Source organism: Hyperolius riggenbachi, chromosome 8 (assembly GCF_040937935.1).
Source record: "Hyperolius riggenbachi isolate aHypRig1 chromosome 8, aHypRig1.pri, whole genome shotgun sequence".
Taxonomy (NCBI): Eukaryota; Metazoa; Chordata; class Amphibia; order Anura; family Hyperoliidae; genus Hyperolius; species Hyperolius riggenbachi.
The window spans coordinates 33,380,929-33,405,264 of NC_090653.1; the positions used below are offsets into that span (position 1 = coordinate 33,380,929).

At 45.9% G+C, this 24,336-nt stretch overlaps 1 protein-coding gene across 6 annotated transcripts in view; it reads left to right on the forward strand.

The window, feature by feature from the left end:
- The window catches only part of COL11A2 (collagen type XI alpha 2 chain), a 235,462-nt gene that overhangs the window by 155,014 nt on the left and 56,112 nt on the right, over positions 1 to 24,336 (forward strand). For all 6 annotated transcript variants that reach the window (XM_068250195.1, XM_068250194.1, XM_068250196.1 and 3 more), the window contains 11 exons: positions 3,093 to 3,146; positions 4,261 to 4,305; positions 13,198 to 13,251; positions 13,336 to 13,380; positions 13,473 to 13,571; positions 13,659 to 13,712; positions 14,223 to 14,267; positions 18,504 to 18,557; positions 18,754 to 18,798; positions 21,172 to 21,225; positions 24,163 to 24,270. In XM_068250195.1, the coding sequence (XP_068106296.1) occupies positions 3,093 to 3,146; positions 4,261 to 4,305; positions 13,198 to 13,251; positions 13,336 to 13,380; positions 13,473 to 13,571; positions 13,659 to 13,712; positions 14,223 to 14,267; positions 18,504 to 18,557; positions 18,754 to 18,798; positions 21,172 to 21,225; positions 24,163 to 24,270 (657 nt within the window). The remainder of the gene's footprint in view (positions 1 to 3,092; positions 3,147 to 4,260; positions 4,306 to 13,197; positions 13,252 to 13,335; positions 13,381 to 13,472; positions 13,572 to 13,658; positions 13,713 to 14,222; positions 14,268 to 18,503; positions 18,558 to 18,753; positions 18,799 to 21,171; positions 21,226 to 24,162; positions 24,271 to 24,336) is intronic.

The following is a 24,336-nucleotide window of genomic DNA, read 5'->3' on the forward strand; positions in this document are numbered from 1 at the left end:
TCTCTGCTACAACCCCTACTATCTCTAATGGCAGTGCAATTAGTGAGGGGTCCATTCTGTCTTGTCTTCCCCAAATAGGACAACAAACCCCTATTTCAACAGCAGAAACTTTAAAGGACCACTCCAGCGAAAAAAGTAGACAGTTAAAATCTGACAGAACTGACAGACAAAATCTGACAGTTTTGAACCAGTCCATCTCCTCATGGGGGATTCTCAGGGTTTTCTTTGTTGTCAAAAAGCATTTCCTGAATGGCAGTTGCCATGTCTAACTGACAAAATACTGTGCAGGTGAGTAGCGAGACTGGCTGGTATCTTACTATTTTGACAGGTAAACTGCCATCCAGTAAATGCTTCAGAAAACAAAGAAAACCCTGAGATTCCCCCATGAGGAGTTGAACTAGTCTAAAACCTGTCGGTTCTGTCAGATTTTAACTGCTTACTTTTTTGTTGTTGTAGTAGTCCTTTAAGCGGTGACTAGTAACCTGTTATTCATCTTTAAAAGAAAAAAAGATCTTTAAAATAATGCACTAGGCATTCGGCTGGCCCCTACACTGTGCCATATCATAGCTGTGCCTTGTGGGCAGTCCTTCCAAACCTTGTGACTGTTGCTGCCCTGCAGCAGTTATAGTAGTTATATTAGAACTGTGCTTCCCATAATTCCTATAGGCAGCAGCATCTTCTGAAGATGTGCTTAATGATTAGTCCAATATGTATGTCTTTCATGTGACTAGTGCAAAAACATACAGTATTTATTTATACTCATGCTGGCTGACAGTTGATCTCTGTTTCCAGTTCATATCATTCATATTAATTATCTTCATCTCTGACAAGCAAGGCTGAATTACATCTAACAGCACATAAGGTTCTAATTCTAACAACTTGTCAAGAGCACTTCTCTTCAACAGGATCTAGGCCTAGTCTCTGGGGTCTGAATAACACAAGGTCAAGGATTGTAACAGATATATTTATATATCGGTTAACTGACTAAAGGGCCATATAGTAAAAAATAAAATTGTTTGGGGGATCTAGCGGGCTACGGGGGGACTGGAGGAAGCCACAGGTAAGTCCCTATCTTGATCTTAAGAACAGCTCAGGGTCCCTTTATAGAATGGGAGTAAAGTTTAAAGTCAAGTAAAAATATTTTTAAGTAGAAAAATACAAATATTCACATAGATCTGTACATCAGTCCCAAAAGAGGGACAAATGACAAGGAAAGAGGGACAGAGGGATTTGGTTTCCAAAGAGGGACTGTCTTTCCGAAAGAGTGATAGCTGGGAGCTATGGGTAAGGTCAGGCATTATGAAGTGTTTTTTAATTAAAGGGATGAGCTAGGTGTAGGTAATTAATGGGAAAGAAACACAGAAAACACACAAAAACACAAATGCACCTTTGCATAGTTGCGGATTGAGAATAACAGGTGCCCACTTCTATGTGCTGCTTGGTCACTTTAAGTGTGGACAGCTACATTTATTGTTAGATTTAAAGTGGATCTGAGATAAATTTTTACTCATTGCATAATTGTGTTCCTTTCATATAGTTTATAGGGCATCCCTCAAGCCAAATACTTTTTTTGTTTTTGTTTTAATACTCTAATTCCCTATAAAATAAACAAGCCTCGCCCACAGCTTTTCATAGTGCTTTGGCATTTTCAGACAGTAGCAAGAGCTTATGGGAGCTTAGTCTGGGCAGGAGGAGGGGGAGGTATTACTAGCCAGAGATTTCAGAGGCAGAGGGGAGGAGGGAGGAGGAGGAGGAGAGGGGACTGAATTTACAGACAGGCAAGCTGATAGCATCTCCAGCTCTCACCCTGTGACAATGTGACAAACAGAACATGGCTGCCCTCATTGTATCACAGGAATACATATTCATAAACTGAAGCTGTTTCCAGATAGATATGCTGTGTAAACTATCTAAACTTTAGATAACGTATATAGACAAGTTACTTGTTATAGTTAGTTTTTCATTTCGCATCCGCTTAAAAGTAAACGTATTGATTCCTAAATACATCACTAAAGGTATTCCTACACCCTTAGTGATGTATTCTGCTTGCCTTACTCAGGGCTGCCATGATCAAAAGCCTTGCAGCACTTCCATTGTTAAGTATGAGGGCGTGGCTTCAGCAGTAAGAGTGGCCACGCCCTTCCCCTGCCACCCGAGTCACGCTGTTGCAGTGTTCTCAGGAAATACTCAAGTTCAATCACTGTGCATACTTCAATCCCTGTAAAATCATAAAAACATATAGTGCCCAATATTGCTTGCATCAGGCTATATCTAACACCCCGTGCTGCACACCAGGGGGTAGTGCCACCACCTTACAAGGGAAATGTCACAGGTCCCCCCCTCCATACCACTAGCTTCACTTGTGTTTGTCATAAGCCCTTTGACGAACAGTTTTTTGGGAGGGGGAGAAGAGAGGGATAGAGACAAGGCCGGATTTATCATTTAAACGCCCCTAGGCCAGATTTCATGTTGCTCCGCCTTCATTAACAGCAGTGCCACCCCATTCCGGCATCCCTTTTCTTTGTGTTGCTCCCCATTTGCAGCTCCTTTTTCAATTTGCAGCCTCCTCCTCCATATGCAGCAACCCTTATTTAATGTCCAGCCGCCCCTCTTCCATGTCTAGCCGCTCAAGGCCCGGGCCTTTGCGGCCTTCCCAGAAATCCGGCCCTGGGTAGACAGGAGTGTACATTCTCATAACGACCCTTTCTTGCAGGGATTTTGTGACATTTTTGGGCAGTAGAATAGATTTAAATAATGTTATTAATCTCGGATATGTGCTGCATGGAGCGGGGTAGGGAAGCGAAGGTAGGTGAAAAAAATGTGGAATTGTCAACACACTATGACAAGATCAGATTCTATTCAAGAGGTGAATGGATAGAAACAAAACTCATCAAGCCCTGATTGTGAAACAAGCCACAAGTGTGGGTGATGATGCCTTTCCTTACTGTCATACTTCTGCATACCAGCCAGGCAGAGCACTGGTAACACAGTCAGGCCAAGCCCTGGGTCAGACCTCCATACTGGATATGTACATAAGGGGCATCAGTTGCATTGTGATAATTAGCTGCTGACATGTGCTTTCTTCTCTGCAGGGAGATTCTGGAACGCAAGGCCCCTTGGGTCCACCAGGAGAGGATGGTGGGAGGGTAAGTACACACATCCTCTGAAATGTTTAATGTTATGCAAACCTTATATAAACAAAGAACATGCCCCCCCCCTCCCCCAATTACTTTTTATTATAGAGACCATAAAAGGAGGTACATTTTTGATACCACCGCAGATGCTGCCTTCCCATCACAGGAGAATACTTTGTGGTGGCGCATGAAGTATAAACACTTACAGTATGTCCTACCATATTATGTATTCATATAGCACTGACATTTTCTGCAGCACTTTACATAGTACATAGTCATGTCACTGACTGTCCTCAGAGGAGATCACAATCTAATCCCAACCATAGTTATTGTCTAATGTCCCACCGTATTATTATTATGTATCTATATAGCACTGACATTTTCTGCAGCACTTTACATAGTACATAGTAATGTCACTGACTGTCCTCAGAGGAGATCACAATCTAATCCTACCATAGTCATAGTCTGATGTCCTACCATATTATTATTATGTATTTATATAGCACTGACATCTTCTGCAGCACTTTACATAGTACATAGTAATGTCACTGACTGTCCTCAGAGGAGATCACAATCTTATCCCAACCATAGTCATAGTCTAATGTCCTACCATATTATTATTCATATTATTATGTATTTATATAGCACTGACATATTCTGCAGCACTTTACAGAGTCATGTCACTGACTGCCCTCAGAGGAGATCACAATCTAATCCTGTCATAGTCTAATGCCCTACCATATTATTATTAAGTATCTTCTTCAGAAGCACTTGACAAAGTACTTTCTATGATATCTTCAGAAGCACTTGACAAAGTACTTAGTGCCATGTCAATGTCTCTCTCTTAATTTAATCATGACCATAGTGTAAGAACAATTTTGGATGGAACCAATTAATTTTTCAGCATGCTTTTGGGTGGTGGGGGGAAATCAGAATGCACAGGGGAAACCCATGCAGGCATGGTGAGAACATACAACCTGCACTCCTGCATGCAGAGAGTGTCCTAGCAGCTCTACAAGACAAGTGGACTATCCACTATGCCACCGAGTCACCTATGTGTTCAGGAGATGGAGATGCAGCTCTCTGTTAGATCAGTGTCTGATTCTTCTTCTTTCTTGTCTCCTAGGGAGGTGATGGAGATGTTGGACCTCGTGGACTCCCTGGTGAACCAGTAAGAAAACTCATTATTATCAAACACCTTTTTGCACGTGGTTTTCCTCATTCACAATTGTTTGTATTGTAAATCGCACTGTTGTTTGTGTGGTTGAAATGTGACCTGGACTTAAGATGGGACCTGTACACACTGGCACACTGGTAGCTGCACACTCTGGCACACTGGTAGCTGCACACAGGGGCACACTGGTAGCTGCACACTCTGGCACACTGGTAGCTGCACACACGGGCACACTGGTAGCTGCACACACGGGCACACTGGTAGCTGCTCACACAGGCACACTGGTAGCTGCACACTGGTAGCTGTACACACAGGCACACTGGTAGCTGCACACACGGGCACACTGGTAGCTGTACACTGGTAGCTGCTCACACGGGCTCACTGGTAGCTGCACACTGGTAGCTGTACACACAGGCACACTGGTAGCTGCACACACGGGCACACTGGTAGCTGCACACTGGTAGCTGCACACACGGGCACACTGGTAGCTGCACACTGGTAGCTGCACACACGGGCACACTGGTAGCTGCTCACACAGGCACACTGGTAGCCGCACACTGGTAGCTGTACACACAGGCACACTGGTAGCTGCACACACGGGCACACTGGTAGCTGTACACTGGTAGCTGCTCACACAAGCACACTGGTAGCTGCTCACACAGGCTCACTGGTTGCTGCACACTGGTAGCTGTACACACAGGCACACTGGTAGCTGCACACTGGTAGCTGTACACACAGGCACACTGGTAGCTGCTCACACGGGCTCACTGGTTGCTGCACACATGAGCACACTGATAGCTGCACACACGGGCACACTGGAGCTGCACACATGGGCTCACTGGTAGCTGCACACAGAGGCACACTGGTAGCTGCACACACGGGCACACTGGTAGCTGCACTCAGGGGCACACTGGTAGCTGCACAAACGGGCACACTGGTAGCTGCACACAGGGGCACACTGGTAGCTGCACACACGGGCACACTGGTAGCTGCACACACGGGCACACTGGTAGCTACACACACGGGCTCACTGGTAGCTGCACACATGGGCTCACTGGTAGCTGCTCACACGGGCTCACTGGTAGCTGCACTGGTAGCTGCTCACACGGGCTCACTGATAGCTGCACACTGGTAGCTGCTCACACGGGCTCACTGGTAGCTGCACACACGGGCACACTGGTAGCTGCACACACAAGCTCACTGGTAGCTGCTCACACGGTCTCACTGATAGCTGCACACTGGTAGCTGCTCACACGGGCTCACTGGTAGCTGCACACACGGGCTCACTGGTAGCTGCACACACGGGCACACTGGTAGCTGCACACACAAGCTCACTGGTAGCTGCTCACACGGGCTCACTGATAGCTGCACACTGGTAGCTGCTCACACAGTCTCACTGATAGCTGCACACTGGTAGCTGCTCACACGGGCTCACTGATAGCTGCACACTGGTAGCTGCTCACACGGGCTCACTGATAGCTGCACACTGGTAGCTGCTCACACGGGCTTACTGATAGCTGCACACTGGTAGCTGCTCACACGGGCTCACTGACAGCTGCACACTGGTAGCTGCTCACACGAGCTCACTGATAGCTGCACACTGGTAGCTGCACACACGGGCTCACTGGTAGCTGCACACACGGGCACACTGGTAACTACTCACACGGGCTCACTGATAGCTGCACACACGGGCACACTGGTAGCTGCACACACGGGCACACTGGTAGCTGCACACACGGGCACACTGGTAGCTGCACACTGGTAGCTGCACACACGGGCACACTGGTAGCTGCACACACGGGCTCACTGGTAGCTGCACACACAAGCTCACTGGTAGCTACTGACATGGGCTCACTGATAGCTGCACACTGGTAGCTGCACACACGGGCTCACTGGTAGCTGCACACACAAGCTCACTGGTAGCTGCAAACACGAGCTCACTGGTAGCTGCACACACGGGCTCACTGATAGCTGCACACTGGTAGCTGCACACACAAGCTCACTGGTAGCTGCACACACGGGCTCACTGGTAGCTGCACACACAAGCTCACTGGTAGCTGCACACACGGGCTCACTGATAGCTGCACACTGGTAGCTGCACACTGGTAGCTGCACGCTGGTAGCTGCACACACGGGCACACTGGTAGCTCTACACATGGGCACACTGGTAGCTGCACACTGGTAGCTGCACACACGGGCTCACTGATAGCTGCACACTGGTAGCTGCACACACGGGCTCACTGGTAGCAGCACACTGGTAGCAGCACACACGGGCTCACTGGTAGCAGCACACACGGGCTCACTGATAGCTGCACACACGGGCTCACTGGTAGCAGCACACACGGGCTCACTGGTAGCTGCACACTGGTAGCAGCACACACGGGCTCACTGGTAGCTGCACACATGGGCTCACTGGTAGCTGCACACTGGTAGCTGCACACATGGGCTCACTGGTAGCTGCACACTGGTAGCTGCACACACGGGCTCACTGGTAGCAGCACACACGGGCTCACTGGTAGCTGCACACTGGTAGCAGCACACACGGGCTCACTGGTAGCAGCACACACGGGCTCACTGGTAGCTGCACACTGGTAGCTGCACACACGGGCACACTGGTAGCTGCACACACGGGCACACTGGTAGCAGCACACACTGGCTCACTGGTAGCTGCACACTGGTAGCAGCACACACAGGCTCACTGGTAGCTGCACACTGGTAGCTGCACACACGGGCTCACTGGTAGCTGCACACTGGTAGCTGCACACTGGTAGCTGCACACTGGTAGCAGCACACACAGGCTCACTGGTAGCTGCACACTGGTAGCTGCACACACGGGCTCACTGGTAGCAGCACACACAGGCTCACTGGCAGCTGCACACTGGTAGCTGCACACACGGGCACACTGGTAGCTGCACACACGGGCTCACTGGTAGCAGCACACACAGACACACTGGTAGCTGCACACTGGCAGCTGCACACTGGTAGCTGCACACACGGGCACACTGGTAGCTGCACACATGGGCACACTGGTAGCAGCACACACAGGCTCACTGGTAGCTGCACACTGGTAGCAGCACACACAGGCTCACTGGTAGCTGCACACTGGTAGCTGCACACTGGTAGCTGTACACACGGGCACACTGGTAGCTGTACACACGGGCACACTGGTAGCTGCACACACGGGCACACTGGTAGCAGCACACACAGGCTCACTGGTAGCTGCACACTGGTAGCTGCACACACAGGCACACTGGTAGCTGTACACACGGGCACACTGGTAGCTGCACACACGGGCACACTGGTAGCAGCACACACAGGCTCACTGGTAGCTGCACACTGGTAGCTGCACACACAGGCACATATACGCTCTGTACAGCTGCCATCTCATTACCAGAATGAAAAGCAGCATCCTGGCACACTTTCATTAGCCCTGCCCAATTCGCAGTGTCCCGCCTCTTGCTCTAGTCAGAGCTAGTCGCTTGAAAGTGGACATTGAGTTCAGGATTGAATAGAAGTTTTTTTTAGTTTTTTTTGTCCTTCAACATTAGCTGAAGATTAGAGAGCTGAATGATAATTCTGGCATGTATGCAAATTTAATTCAAGTTGGCATTGGACCAATCAAATGCTCTTCCTGTCATTTTGAATTGGCTAATTCCAAGATGCATAAAAATTGCATGTAAACCGGAATTAGCTGCATCTCAATGACTGTCTTTAATGAGGACTGTTTTTTTGTTAGTTAGAAAAAAAGTCTTTACAGTATTTATAGTGAGTCTGTTGCTATTTACTTGTTGCCTAAAATATGACAGCCGGGAAGATCACTTGCTAGAATCATGCACGTTTTGCCACGGAAGGCAAAACAGGCATGGCTCCACTGGCCATTGAAGGCAATGGCCCCACTTGAGAAATGCACGTTTTCACCATGCGTGCATGTTTTTACACGCGTTTTAAAATCGCACAGCTTTCTGTGCTGCTGTCACTTACAGTAGGTAGTAGAAATCTGACAGTCCTGACAGATTTTGGACTAGTCCATCTCCTCATGGGGGATTCTCAGGGTTTCAAAAGCACTTAGTGAATGGCAGTGGCTCTGTCCAAATGCCAGCATAGTGTGCAAGCAGGTTGGTGGGGCAGCCTGCATCTTTGTATAGATCCTTTCCAGGGAGTGCTTTTGCAAATAATAAATTAAATAATGAGTATCCTCCATGAAGAGATGGACTAGTCAAAAACATGTCAGTTCTGTCAGATTTCTACTGGCTACTGTAAGTGACCGCAACATAGGAGAAAAGTAATTTATGGCTCATTTTACTCTGGAAGAAACATAGCTCTTATTTGTAAATATTTACATGTATTTCAATTTTTTGCAATAGTAGTCCTTTAAGCAGCGGTAGAAAAACTTTGAAAGGCTGTATGTACACTTTGAGGAACAAAGTAGAACCAAGACACCCATACCAACTATGTGAGAAAAAAAAAACAAGATATGCACTCAGGGTCCACACCCGATCTTTACTGCCATCTTCTAGTCCATACACCAGCAGACACTACAAGCTTCCACCTGCTGAGCTATTGGCCATGTCTGTGACCAGATTATTCAGATTTAGGAACCACACCTTAAAGGGGAACTGAAGTAAGAGGTATACGGAGGCTGCCATATTTATTTCCTTTTAATCAATTCCAGTTGCCTGGCAGCCCTGCTGGTCTATCTCTCTGCAGTAGTATCTGAATAACACCAGAAACAAGCATGCAGCTAGTCTTGTCACATCTGACTTTAAAGTCTGAAACACCTGATCTGCTGCATGCTTGTTCAGGGGCTATGGCTAATAGTATTAGAGGCAGGGGATCAGCAGGGCTGCCAGGCAACTGGTATTGCTTAAAAGGAAATAAACATGGCAGCCTCCATATACCTCTCTCTTCAGTTCCCCTTTAAGGAAAATAAAACTGCATTGAGCAGTATTGCAGAAAAGAGCCACCTCTACCAGTGTCAATCACAGTGCCGAATGCTACACTGCACACTCTGAGAGGCTACTCCTGATTGCACTGTCCACACTGATAAGCATGATACAGTGAGTCATTAGAGCTGTCAGTGGCCGGGATCCTGAGCAAGTAACAAGATATCGCAGATGAAGAACAAGGCTTTATTTTTTGTTTGGACTGTGTTCCAAACTAGATCTGAGGAATAACTTGATTAGCACCACTGAACCAGAGACTTTTATGGACGTTCTGACCTGTCTAACAACGGGATTGGATGTCTGTCATCTGATCTGTTCCCAGGACTTCAAAACTTACAGAAACTTCAGAGAGAAGTTTAAAGTACAGTGGTTTGGTCCAGTAGACAATATGAAAGGCACATTTTATGCATAAGTATGAATAAATCCTCCCAGGGCTGCCATCAAAAATTTCCAGGCCCCATACTGGGCACACTTAATGCCCCCACTCCCTCTTTCACGCTATACTAAGCTGAAAAGCAGGTAGAGGACCGTGAGGACACAGAGGGGCCTAAGGAGGTTGTAAGGTAAGTAAAATAACACTATTTATGTTAGACTGTGGCTCAGGTATCTTTTAAAGGGAATTTTTAGGGACATTCAAAGTGGCCAGTTACTTACCTACGGCTTCTCCCAGCCCCCTGAAGTCCTTTTGGTCCCTTGCAGCCATTAATATTCACTTATCATTTCCTTTAAGAATAAGCCTGCCATAAAGGAGAGGTCTGGGCCTGGCCAGGGGACTGGCATAAAGGTGGGGCTTAGGGCCAGGCCAGAGAACTGCACCACTCTGGCCAAAATGGGGCTCCACTGCAAGCATACCCCGGCCAATCCGGCAAACAGTGAGCAAAGGGCAGACTCGCCACAGACACACCAATACAGAGCAGCTGGAGCCCGTGTGTGTTGCACTGTTCACTGGGCCCCAGACTCACTCAGGCCCCATACTCTAGTCTAGTCCCTGCTGTGATGCCCTGAAGGCAGCTCTATCGGAGCTTTACGTGAGTATTGGCATCTCTAGGGAAGCGTGAGAAATGGTGTCCACTTTACCTATGCTGACAGGAGTGTGTAGCGTAGCATTTGGCAAGGTGATAGACACTGGTGGAGGTGGCCAATAAACTGTTATACTGCTCTATGTAGTTTTGCTTTCTTTGAGATGTGACTCCTAGATCTGATCAGTGGATGTGGTCATCTCTCAGTAATTGCATGGTTGAAGTGTCTGCTGGTGTATAGAATAGAAGATGACAGTAAAGACTGAGCGTGAATCCTGAGTGCATAATTTGCATTCTTAAAGAAACACTGACTGACATACACCACCTCTAAAAAGTTGTCTAGAGCAGTAAAAACTTGTTATGTGAAGAAAAAAATAAAACTCCCTTAGTTATCCAACTATTTGTTCAATTTTAATTAATGTTAGATTCAGTTGACGAGGCACAGCCACACATGATCGCAGACAGTCTGTTGACTCTTAGGCCCATATGCAATTAACTTTTTCTCCTGACTTTTCTCTTAGGTCATATTTATTAAACATGTCAATAAAATGGAAAATACTTAAAATAATTGTGATAGTACCTTTTCACCTACTTTTTGGTACTTTTTTTAGTTGAAAAGTGCTGTAAAGTTATTTTAAATCAAAGATGAAAAATTATCTCTTAGGAGAAAACTCGGGTGAAAAAGTGAATTGCATATGGCCCAAAGCCTCAATGTATTCAACCCTAAAACAAGTCGCCACAATGTTCCTAAAAGAAGGCAGGGCCACAATCAAAAGAAACTCCAGAAAAGAGGCTCCACAAATGGACACAGGAGTAATGAACAAGGGAGCAAGATTGCCCAGAGCAACTGCAGCTCTGGGCCGCCTATCAGGCTAGATGCTATGTGATACAATACGCAACAGACGTAGTCGGTAACAGGCTTGGGTCATACACGATAGATCAGATGGCAGTAATACAGAAGGGCTAGGCAAATTCGTAGTCAAGAGGCAGGCAAGGGTCGGAACACAAAACCATATACAATATTACAATAATACAAAACTGACTGACTAGAGTACATATATATCATGCTGATGCGCAATATATGAAATGTAGCTCTCAAATAACTCACTAGCTAAAGCACAAGTAATGGTAATTAACAAGACAGACAACAGACAGACAGACGGAATGCTCAGCCAATCTAGTCGCTGTTCCAGCGATGGCAAAATTCACACTGAGATAGACAAGACTAACAGGTAGGAGCATAACTAATGGCAACCGCTGCTATAGTTTGTCCTCAAGAGCAAGGCAAGAACAAGGCTAGAAGAAATACTACCAGTCACCAACTTGGTTCTTGCAGAATCCAAATTATCAGGATCAGAAGGACTTTACTGACCCCCGCAGGTCAGCAAACGTTCAGCAGACATGAAATTACAGAGCAAGGCATTATACATTTTTACAATAACAACTTTCACAGCATAGACCCAACGACAACTCAGAGAGCTGAACGCTATGTCGGGCGGGGTCTGAAATGGGAGGCAGACTTTTATGCCGGCATCAGCCAATGGATGCAGGTATGCAAATTCCCACACAGCTGAATGGTAATCATTCAATCCTGAGCTGGCTTGATTACCATTTGCTAGTTGAAAGACTATCATAACAAACACATGCAGTACTATGCAACAACATGAATGTAGGAAATCCAGGGCTATCTGGCTGCAGTTCAACTGCAGCAAACAATAGGAGGAATCCTGACAGCATCCTGGACTGCTCTGAACTGCAGAGTGATTGCAAATGACAATAAGGCTCACTGCGAATGCACAACCGAATGCAAGCAGACAAGTCAGAGCTGCCCAGTTGCAGCTCCACTGCAAGTGACAGAACATGCTACAGGAGAGATCCTGACAGGAGACCATTGGAACCATTGAACCAGAGTGCTCCAGAAAATATCTACTGGATTAAAAGAAAATGTCTGCTATTAGGTGGCAAAGTTTTGTAGTCCTCATTAGGACCATAACAGACTATAGTATGGATTGCTAAAAGGTTTGGAAATATTACTATATTTACTGTAATTATAGTCAAACAACTGCTCATTTCCCAACCTTTCAGCCATTTCTCGTTTCAATATGACCCAAGTGAGGGGTTGCAAACCTCTGCTACTTTCTAGGAAAAAACTACAACTTGATTACTACTGCTCTTCAATCTTGGTCCATCAACCACAATGGCCTCAATTCACTAAGCATTGCCACATTCGGTAATGCTGAAAATAGCATGATTTTACAGATCACCTTCCTATATTCCAATTCACTAAACCTATTACCGCACAGAACATTAGAATTACCATGTGAGGTAAATTGCTGACTTGTGCGGAAAATACCTCAGGAAATGTCAAGAAATTGCAATTCACTAAGATATATGCATTTGGTAAATCAGGCAAAAGTGTTTGGTATTTTTCTCCAGCTCTTAGCAGTCCTGCCCTCCTGCCCTGCCCTTATTGAATTGAGACCAATATCTCCAAATGGAGAATTCTTGACACTTCCCAGGAGTTACCGGTCTTTTAGCTTTACTCCAGTTTTGCAAAGAAACTTATCTAGGAAGAACAAAACAGTTCACTTGGCTGGAACATGAATATATATTCAGAGTAGTTATACTTTTGCTTCTATCCAGAGTGCATTCAGATCTTACATTGTACATGAGACATTTTTGAGGCTATACAGCCATATTTTATGAACCTGCTTCATGCGGTTACACCCATTCATGTACCTTAGATAAACATTGGATGGCCTTTCTTAGTCATCAAGAACGTGTAGCCCACTATCTTTATGTACAGCTGTGTGTAGAATGTCATAAAGTTGAGATATCTATATCTGATAAATGGACTCCAATGATTCTAAGCCAAATATATTTGTTGAAGAACAGCACTGATAAATGCACGTCTCCATGTTTTTTAGGGAGTCAGAGGCCTTCTTGGACCTAAAGGCCCACCTGGAATTGCAGGCCCACCTGTGAGTATCCACCACATGTGACATGTTTTAGCCACCTTGTGTCCACTGCCCAGCCATGTAACATTGTTATTTGTACTTCTACAGGGAGTGAGAGGTATGGATGGGCAAGTGGGACCAAAGGGAAATCTGGTAAGTTACATTCTACATAGATCAAGGTCATTCCTGAAAAATGATGTCCAAAAAATGGTGCTCATCTCAAATATCTTCTTTGTCTTCAACAGGGTCCACAAGGTGAGCCTGGCCCTCCCGGACAGCAAGGATCTCCTGGAACACAAGGGCTTTCTGGGCCACAAGGTCCAAACGGACCTCCAGGAGAGCAGGTAAGAATGAGGGTTGGAAGACTGGTAGAGGAATTAGAACTTTGGTTCATTAATGCATCTTCTGACACTTGACTGTTTTGTTTACAGGGCCCAAGTGGCAAACCAGGCCTTCCCGGAATTCCAGGCTCTGATGGACCTCCTGTAAGTGCTGACTGAGCTTGCTAATACCTAAAACGTCCATGTTTGGCATTAAAACGTCAATACCTCAATAAACCAGATGTTGACTTTTTACGACCCTGTTATATTCCACTCGGTGCTCTTCTGTCCCTTGTAAAACCAACCAACCGGATCGAAAACAGAATGCATCTCTGGTAGATCATGAAGCTCAACAGTCCATCACGTTATCAAGCACTGGTGGATTTACTATCTCCACTTGAATAAGTGTACAGCTTATTACCAGGCTCATATATTAACTTCCAATCCCTGTTCAGTTATTTGTGATGAATTTGGTGGCTGTCTGCAGTCATTATATCCCACTGATATAAAACACAGTGTATAGATACAGACCTCCAGGACTTATCTAAATGACATTGGATCTACAGTAATAATTACTTTTTTAAGATCTAGTTTGCTTCTTACATTGACAGTAGTAGGGCGGAGTCTATCTATTTCACAAATCTCAAATGTTTTTTGTTTTTTTTTTCTTCTTAGGGTCATCCTGGCAAAGAGGGTTATTCGGGCACCAAGGGAAATCAGGTATGTCTCACATTAGTTACCTATGTAGAAAATCAAGCAATAAGATCCAGTCTCCCATGACATCTAGGTGTCTTGTTGTTGAAATAAAGACGGGGCAATAATAAAACAAGTACATTGATCCAGTTTGTATCTCAATTCAATGAGATGATGCATTTCCTGCAGAGAAGTATTTTCAAACCCACAAACTGAAACTAACGTTGTGGAATGGTGTTAAAACATAGTGGTGTACTAAATGTTAAAGAGAATCTGTACTGTAAAATTCTTACAATAAAAAGCATACCATTCTATTCATTGTGTTCTCCTGGGCCCCTCTGTGCTGTTTCTGCCACTCCCTGCTCCAATCCTGGCTTGTAATTGCCATTTTTAGGCAGTGTTTACACACAAATGACATAGCAAGTAATAGGCTGAGAATAGCTCAGTGTGTGAGTCATACAGAGTGTGCAGGGTGTGTGGAGAGGGTGTGTATAGCTTCTAGCCAATCGCAAGCAGCACAGCACATTCCAGCCTGACTGCCAGAGCCCAAAAGACCCAACAGAGGAGAGAAGATTAGATCATATAACAGAGATAACACAGCCACTGTGCAACTAGGAAAGGCTGCAGTAAGACAGAGCACATTAGAACAGGTATAGGAACTTATAGGATAGAAGAAATAAGGCTCAAAATTGTGTTACAGAGTCTCTTTAACACCAAGCTATTGTCCAACTCAGTATTTCTGAACCTTTGCCTGTTCATTTATGATACCATGCCAGGGTAATGAATTACTGTGACTAAGTGTCATTTGCGCTATTAAAAATTACCAGCATCTGTTAAGGTAACAATTTTCTTCAAAATGTCCATTAGAATGTGTACAAACCTATAATAACATTATAATAACAATATATATAGCTGTTTCATTATGCCTGCCTTCCCTTCATTACGTGAACTCTCCCAAAACCCTTATTTCAGTATTCCCCCATCCCCCTGCACATATTTTATTAAATTATTATTGTTACACTGTATATATGTTACGGCCAGAACCCGAAGTTTGGCCACTTTGCGTTCTGGCCGGCCACTTCGGGTTCTGGCCGGTCAATGTGCGAAGTGGCCGCGGCGGTGCGGCCAATGTTAGAAATGAAATGATTCCAGTAAGATTAATGTATGTTCTGGCCGTCTCGCTGCGACCAAATGTTTCAAAAGTGAGTTCATTTAATGAAATTAAGCCGGCGGCTTCAGCTTTCTCTCCTCACCCTGCCTCTCTCTCTCCTACGGGCAGCCGGTGGGGACATGCATGTCCCCGAGAGTCGTTCGTCGCTCCAGCGCAGCAGAGCGGGAAGGCTGCAGATATTGCTTCTGCCAGCACCTGCTCTGTAAGAACGAACAGCAGGATTCCCTGCTGCGACGAACGACTCTGGGGGGACACACATGTCCCCACCGGCTGCCCAGTATTGTATAGGAGAGAGGCAGCGGAAGGAGAGAGAGCTGAAGCCGGCGGTTTCATTTGTTACATTGCCGCCGGCTTAATTTCATTAAATGAACTCACTTTTGAAACATTTGGCCGCAGCGAGACGGCCAGAACATACATTTAATCTTACTGGAATCATTTCATTTCTAACATTGGCCGCACCGCCGCGGCCACTTCGCACATTGACCGGCCAGAACGCAAAGTGGCTAAACTTCGGGTTCTGGCCGTAACTTATATACAGAACCTACTTCCACAATGCTTTCCAGTGTCCATAGTCATATTTCTAACTGTCCTTCAGAGTCTAGTAGTCTAGTGTCCCCATGATAGTCCAAAGCCATTTTTGGGTATAGAACTTACAAAGTCCATGCAGAGTCCTGCCCATAATTTAAACCTTGGACCCTAGTAGTGCAAGATGAGAGTACTAACCACTATGCCATGAATGCTGTCTCTTACTCCCCACACCCATATTTCAGTAAGCTCACACATAAACACACACATACACGGCTCCCTCCCTCCCACCCCCTATGTGAACGTTTCATAATGTCCTCTTTACCACCACACCTCTCATATTTCACATGCTCATCAGCACCCACAGTTCAGTCGGTAGTCTCCCCCCTATATTTCATCACATCAGGCTTTTTCAACTAGAGTTCCCTGGAACCCCAATTTTCCTTGAGTAATCTGCAGGGTTTACTTGGCATTTTCCCTCATTGGCTATCATTCATAAAGCATTTCCGCATGCGGAAATGCTTAAAACAGCTGACTTTACCGACCACGTAGCTAAATCTGCATTCATAAAGACTCTTTCCGCATGAAAAGCTGACATTACCGAGCAGAGCGATAAATCACCGCCTTGTGCGGTGATTATCCTAAAAAATTTAACAAAATGTTAATTCATAAAGATTAGAGCAAGCGGTGTCAGGTCGGGAAGTACCACTCCCTCTGATGTGGCGATAACAATGTTAAGTGAATGGAGACACAGACCTCCCAGGCAGCTGCAGTAGAGCGGAACACAGAGAAATGTATCAATTTGGCAGCTTCCTGTGTTCCTACCGCCTGCCTACCGACAGCCTAGTTCGGGGAATCTCCGCACTGCTATCGCAACTGGATACATTTTTATGAATGAGCAGCCAAAAGTCTAAAACACCGCCAGCGGTGTTTTCCCGCACAGATTCTCTTTACCGACAACATGTTTATGAATGATAGCCATTGTGGGGGAAGTATAATAGAGCACATTATAATGGGGGGTACTATAAAAAGAAGCACTACATTGGAGGGCAGAATAGTAAGGACTGAGCACATTAATAAAGAGCACTAGGATAGGGAGTGAAGACAGTATAATGAGTGGCAGTGTAATGGGGGTAGTGAAATAAACAGCCTCACCTACTTTTAAAGACCTTGCCTCCTGCAAAATAAATGCGGGGGTTCCTCGACATCCAAAAGTTATTTGCAGGGTTCCTCCAGGATAGAAAGGTTGAGAAAGGCTCCTTTAGATATTATCCTCCTCTCCCCTCCACAATATTTTCACTATGATCCCCTCAACCTCACACACTAATTTCTACATGTTAAGCGTTCTTGAAACAGGAAATCTACCTGCTAAAAGAGCTCTGTGATTGGCAGCCACTGTCACTGGTATTTTCTCTTGACCTCTTGACCTACCGGCAACCCATCTATAGATTATCCTGCTGTCCATAACTCTGTCACGGGCTTGCATGTTGCATGCTCACTAGGGATTTTTGGCCTTCCCTCCATCAGCCCCATTGGCACAGCACAACCTATATGGAGAGATAAAGGGGGAAGAGTTGCATTGTGGCTGCACCCAATGAGGAAAGGAGGAGGAGACACAAAACTGCCATCAGAGGACCAGTGATGTGCTGCCTGGTAGACTAGACTGATGACGAAACGCAGTCCAGTGTCAGCACTATTTATTGGATAGGACCTGCTGCTTTTTCTGCCATGTGCTGTAGCACTCTGTGCAGTCGCCTGGCTCGCCCAGCTGTAGAAACGGGCCTGGTGATGAGAAATGTCCTAATGTAAACTATGGACGAGCACATGGCAGTATGTTTGACCAAAGGAAAATCAGTAACACAAGTAAACTGATTCACTGGTCAGATTGTTTTCATAAAGCATTTTATCCACACTTAAATATATGTACACTAATGCTTTACATTCATGTTTTGTCAGCTGAACTATTATGAAATATAATAACTGTCCACCCCATTAGTCATAAGGTAACTATAAGCAGCGTAGGCTATTTTGTTAGTCCTTAAACACATAACTTATCTAATGAGCAGAAATGGTCAACGAGACACTTAAGGCTCATACACACGCTTGACTAAAGTTGGTTGAGGGGGCCAATAATGACCACCTCAGCTGATAATCAAACATGTGTATGGCAGCCCCCGAACCCCAACCCACGAGTGATCCGCCTAGCAGATCAACTCACCCGACAGAAGGCCAACTCCTTTGAAGACACGCTCCCCCTGCCATGTGATTTCACACACGCAGCTACGTCATCCCTTGGCCCCTCCCCCATATAGCAACAGTACGCGTCATCAGCTACATAGCTGACACGCGTCTGTACTGGCTGGACCAGTGATGTCACCCAAAGGAATTGGGTCCTTTCACATCAGAGGTGTACGCACCTTTAGAATTCGGACTTGATTTCAAATTTACAAAAGATCCAGGAAAACACAGAAGCCACTTTCCTTACAATCTAATTCAAAGATGGTAATTCACTGTTGTCTTTTTTTGTATTCTGTAAAGAACCAACTTCATTGTCTTTGTTTCTGTAGGGTCCTCTTGGCGTACAAGGTACAATTGGCTATCCCGGACCTCGAGGTGCTAAGGTACTAAGAAAATCTTCCCTCTCGGATTCTGTATTGTTCTTTTAATCTATAAATTGGCCCAACTGTATTTCCATTATGTATGACTGATTTACTCCCCGTCCTGATTAATTATCTTTATCTCTTATATCCCTCAATCATTTCCTTGTGTGTAGTCATTCCCCATCTCCCGCCTTCATCTCTTGTCTTATGATTTCAGGGCTCAGAAGGAATCAGAGGGCTAAAAGGACATAAGGGAGAGAAGGTAAGAGGACACTTACTCGATGTACCTAGTGTTTGGAATACATAGCCTAACAGTTCTCTAGCTGTCACTGAGGTATTGGGATCTTCGTAATCAATGCTCAAAGAATGTGAGGAATTTAGGAAGTACATAAACTCGGCTTCTCCTCCATCTCAGAATTGCTTTATATGAAAAGTTAGAATGATTATTTTTGTGGAGGTAAGACAACAAATAGGCATTTGTATGGTGACTGTGATTGAATTAGTGGTATGAAACTCAAATTATAATTTTTGTTCTAAAACATTAAACACCGCAAAAAGACAACAGAAAACAGTAATTGATATTATGCCACTGAAAGCCACATTTACACTTCACTAACACCAGGCCTGGATTTATATCATAGGCACAGATGTCCTGGCACCCTAGACTTTGCCCTCCATGTACCTACAAATCCACACCGAACTGCACCACAAATGTGCTAGCTGGCCCAGCTATCACTTCTCCCTATTTCCCCTGCCCATTGTAAGTATCCACAGGTGTCCCTTAGTATTATGTAGCCAGAGCTATCTTCAGTATTAAGTAGCCATAGATACCCTCAGTATTAGGTAGCTAGAGGTGCAACCGACCCAGATGAGTAACCTCTCATTTACATTCTGCTTGGGACTCTACATAGGTAATGAAGGAGGAAGGCACTTCCATCATTACGTGCCTGTAGGCACATGCATACAGTGCCTTATGGTAAATCTGGCCCTGACTAACACTAACTGATAACCTTGCTGGTTGTTGGAGAAATTGTTCAATTGTCTTGTAATTAAGTAATTGTAGAACAAATAAAGCAGCTAAACGTCTCTGCTTGGCCCCTGGTTGCAGCAGAAGCATTGCCTGCATTGTTTAAAGGGCAACTGAAGTGATAGAGAGGTGGAGGCTGCCATATTTATTTACTTTTAAGCAATGCCAGTTGCCTGGGTATCCTGCTGATTATCTGTGTCTAATACTTTTAGCTATAGCCCCTGAACAAGCATGCATCAGATCAGGTGTTTCTGACATTATTGTCAGATCTGACAAGATTAGCTGCATGCTTGTTTCTGGTGTGATTCAGTCACTATTGTAGCCAGATAGATCAGCAGGGCTGGTATTGTTTAAAAGGAGTTAAATATGGCAGCCTCCATATCACTCTCACTTCAGTTCCCCTTTAAAACTGTAAATAACATCTTAACATAATCTGATAATTTTGGATGGCGATGACAATCTACACAAATAACTTCAAAGTAAAGTGAAAGTTTGAATGATCAACCCTTGCAGTACCTTGTAAAATACATATATATATATATATATATATATATATATATATATATATATATTAGTAGACCTAAGCCCATTTAAAAACGGGCTCTAGGTCTGTGTTGGAACGCCCCCTCCCACCCCTGTGACCGCCGCCACCTACGCTGCCCGCCGCTCACACGCCTGCCCGGCGGCTCCCTGACCCGTCCTGCTCCCTGTCCAAAGGATGTCCCTGCGGCACATGCGCAATAGAGTAAACACAGGGACACACACATGGACACCGGACGCAGAGACGCAGGGGTTTTATTATAGAGGATGGATATATATATATATCTACTAGTTTTATGCTGTGTTTAATGCTTTAGACAACAGATGAACTTTGCGTTTCATCCCACTTGAAGAATATGTAGTCATTTGAATGTGTTCTCTTTTTATCAAGTACTGTGTTCACACTCAGTGTGAATTGATTTATTTGTCTCTCTGCAGCATTGCTGGGTGCATTTCTAGAATGAATGCTGGTTCAAGTATACAGTATACAGGGCTGCAATTTTTTTTATCTTACTGCTTAAGCTACCTATACATGGGACAGTTATGGCAAGCCAATCAATCCCTATCCAATTGGTAATGAAGTAGGGATCAATTCCAACCATACATAGCTAACTCAGTCTTGATAGATTTCAGTAGAAATCCATGGAACATATATCAATCTGCAAGTGTTGTACTGCTTGATGCAATGCATCGCTATGGGCAATGGATCCCCCTCTGCTCCTGCCCTGTCTGTATTGCGTGGAGATCCAACATGTCCATCAGACTTCTCACCAATACACTGCACAAAATCTATTGAAATTCAATGGTTCAGATTTGTTGGTGTGCTGGCAGATTGGATCAGGTACTTGGAAGACTGTAGAGCTCTGGACCTGTTTTCCCCAATAGTCAGAATGGTTAAAGGGCGAGTTTTTGAGTGTTTGTGGATCCTGGGAGTAGCAGCTCATCATTGCCATGGTGGAGACCCATAACAGGAGAATGCACCTCCTGTGTGACAGACACACTTCAATGTCCTTCTGTAGAGCACATGTTATAGCCACTACCTAAATAACTTGCTTTATTCTTTATCAGGGTGAAGATGGTTTTTCTGGTTTCAAAGGAGACTTCGGTGTGAAGGGTGACAAGGTGAGTGACAAATATACGTTATAAATGCTGTTCACTAAGGTGCATGTCAATGTTAACACATCAAGAGAGATTGTGATGTATTTGGCTATATATAGTACAGTATATATTGAGGATACAAAGACCACTCCTGTACCCCCCCCCCCCCCCCCCCGGCCACCTTGCAAGACAAGACATTAGAGCGACTATTACTGTGTATAACACATGGCTTTTTCAAGATTAAGCACCTTCTACACCGAACTGTATCCTCCCCTTCAGCATTTTGTCCCCTTCCCCCCAGTCTTGCATCTCTATCAGCAGTGATAGGTGCCCACTAAGAGCGCATTGAAGCCTGGGCACAGTGGGCACAGTGAAGCCTGATCATGACTGGGACCTCTGTCCCTCTTGAACAGCACCGAGGCTTCTTTTCAGAGAAGTAAAGAAGAAGTGGTTGCCAATATGCAGTGGTTGTTAAGCATCAGTAGTTGCAAAACCGCAGTAAGTGTCAAGGTGCAGTGGGTTCCGAGATGCAGTGGGTAGTAAGTTGCAAAGGTCCAGCTTGTGCTAAGTTGCAGTGGGTACAAACAGGGCCGGAATTGTACTCTTTACCGCCCAAGGCCACTGTCACCAGCCGCCCACGTTTGGTATAGGCAGCCAGATGACCCCTCCCCCCTTCCCTCTAGTATAGGTATCCAGATGACCCCTCTCCACTTCCCTCCAGTATTGGTAGCCAGGTGACTCCCTTAATCACTCCTTTTCGGAGTAGCCAGCTCGCCTCCTCACCACAGCAGCCATCAGTGTCACTCATTTCTCCGCTCGTCTCCAGTGCAGAAGCTTCCTCTTCCTTTCTGTCTCCAATGCTGCCCAAGTCCAAAGCAGCCGGCCACAATGCAAACGTGCACAGAGAGCAAGGTGGCCGCTGCACAGGCTGCTGGCAGCAGAGTACTGCGGTCAGGCGCTCGCCTGATCTCCCTGCATTGCAGCATTTGCAAGCTTGCACCAGTTTAGCCTGTGGCTTTGGTGCCCTTGCTCCTGTGGTGCCCTAGGCCATGGCCTAGGAGGCCTTGCCCTAAATCCGGCCCTGGGTAAAAAGTCGTACTGGGTGTTAATTTGCATTGGTAGCTAAGCAGTATTGGGTGCTGAATGAGTAGCAGATGGTGCCATGTGAGTGCTAACTGGTACAGGTAGCCATGTGAATGCTGAGTACAGACCAAGGGTGGGTACTGGGTGCATGTAGGTGCAATGGGCAGGACAAGAGTGAGTCATGAGTGCCATGTAGGTTCTAGATGTGTGCCACGGAAGAGTACTTGTTGTCATATGGGTGCGGATAATGGGTGGGAACTGGGTACTATGTGGGTGCAGTCCATGGAAGGGTACTAGATGCATATAATGGCTAGGTACTGGGTGCCATTAGGGTACAAACCATGATTGGGTACTGGGTGTGGGCCATGAAGAGAATTTGGTGCCGTGTTAGTGCTGGCATAGGTGGATATTGGGTGCCATATGGGAGCTGGTTGGTAGATATGGGGGGGTACTAAATTCCATGTGGGGGCTGAGTGCTTGGTATGTGGGGAACTTTGTGCTATGTGAGTATTTGGTACCATGTGGGGGCAGGTGTTGGTTATGGGGGTATTTGCTGTCAGGTGGCTCCTAGGTGCAAGTACTGGGTGCCAAGTGGATACAGGGAGCCGATACAGGGTGCCATGTAGGTGATGGGTGCTGGCTTGAGGGGGTATTGGTTGTCATGTGGGTGTTGAACGCAGATGCTGGGTGCCATGTGAGATCTGGGTGCGTGCACTGGATGTCATGTGGGTGCTGGGTGCAGATACTGGGTGTGACATGGGTGCGAATTCTTGATGCCATGCCTGTACTGGGTACTGGTCATGGGTGGGCATTGGGTGACACGTGGGATTTAAATGCAGGTACTTTGGGTACAGGTACTGGTTATGTGGATGCTGGGTGCAGATAGTGGGTGTCATGTGGAGGCTGTGTGCAGGTGTGAGTACTGGGTGCAATGTCAAGACTGGGTGCGGGTACTTGTGTCATGTGAGTGTGAGTACTGGGTGCCAGCTATTGGGGGAAGGGGGTGTGGGTGGAGGCTGGGAGAAGAAGAGGTCAGTAGAGGTCAGTGTGGGTGCTACTTGGAGGTGAAGTCATTGGGGGTGTTGGGGGAGGGAGAGGTCATTGTGGGTGCTGGGGGAGGGGGATGTCAGTTTAGGTGCTGAGGGAGGTCACTATGGGTGTTTCTGGGGACATGAAGGGTGCCATTGGGGGAGGGAAAAGTCAATGTGGGTGCTTGGGGAGGGAGAGGTCAGTGTGTTTGCTGGGGAAGGCAGGATCACTGCAGTGCTAATGCTGGGGAGGGAGAAGTCAGTATGGGTCCTAGGTCGAGAGAGAGAGGTCACTGTGGATGCTGGTGGAAGGAGAGGCCACTGCTGTCAGGGAGACACCATTTTAGCTGCAGGGATGGTTACACTAGGAGATTACTGTATGGCGCCCCTCTACTCCAAAGTGTCCCAGATGGGGAGGAGCTTCCCATGGGTAGTAGGCGGGCCTCCTGCATGCAGTAGGCAGAGCTTATGATGGCAGGGTGGGGCTTATTTTTTGCAGCCAAAGGGACCTTTTTATGAGAAATTAAAAGGAAGGGGGGAGCCCCCCCCCCACACACACACACACAGCAGTAAAACAAGATGGGTCTAGAACTTGCAAAAAGCTGATATGAACATACTTAAAATAAATGTTTTGAGTTTCCTATGATAAAGACGAACCCTTTCTTTCCTATGTCAGTGGCGGAGCCCTCAACCAGCACACTATATAGTCACTTTGATTGGCAGGTTGTGTTTTTAAACATTGGTACAGGACCTAAAATACTTGCCTTCATTGTGTCTATACTCCAGTCTTGCCAATATTTTAGCCATACTTCCTGTATTTAATATGTCTCTTCGTTTTATTTCTACACAGGGTGAGGGCGGAGTTCCTGGTTCTCGAGGAGAGGATGGTCCTGAGGGGCCAAAGGGAAGATCTGGCCCACCTGGTGACCCTGGCCCTCTTGGATTGCTGGGTGAGAAGGTGAGATGTTGAGGTGTCTGGTGTGTGTTCACAAACCCATATCCATCGCTATAGACTGTGGTCTTA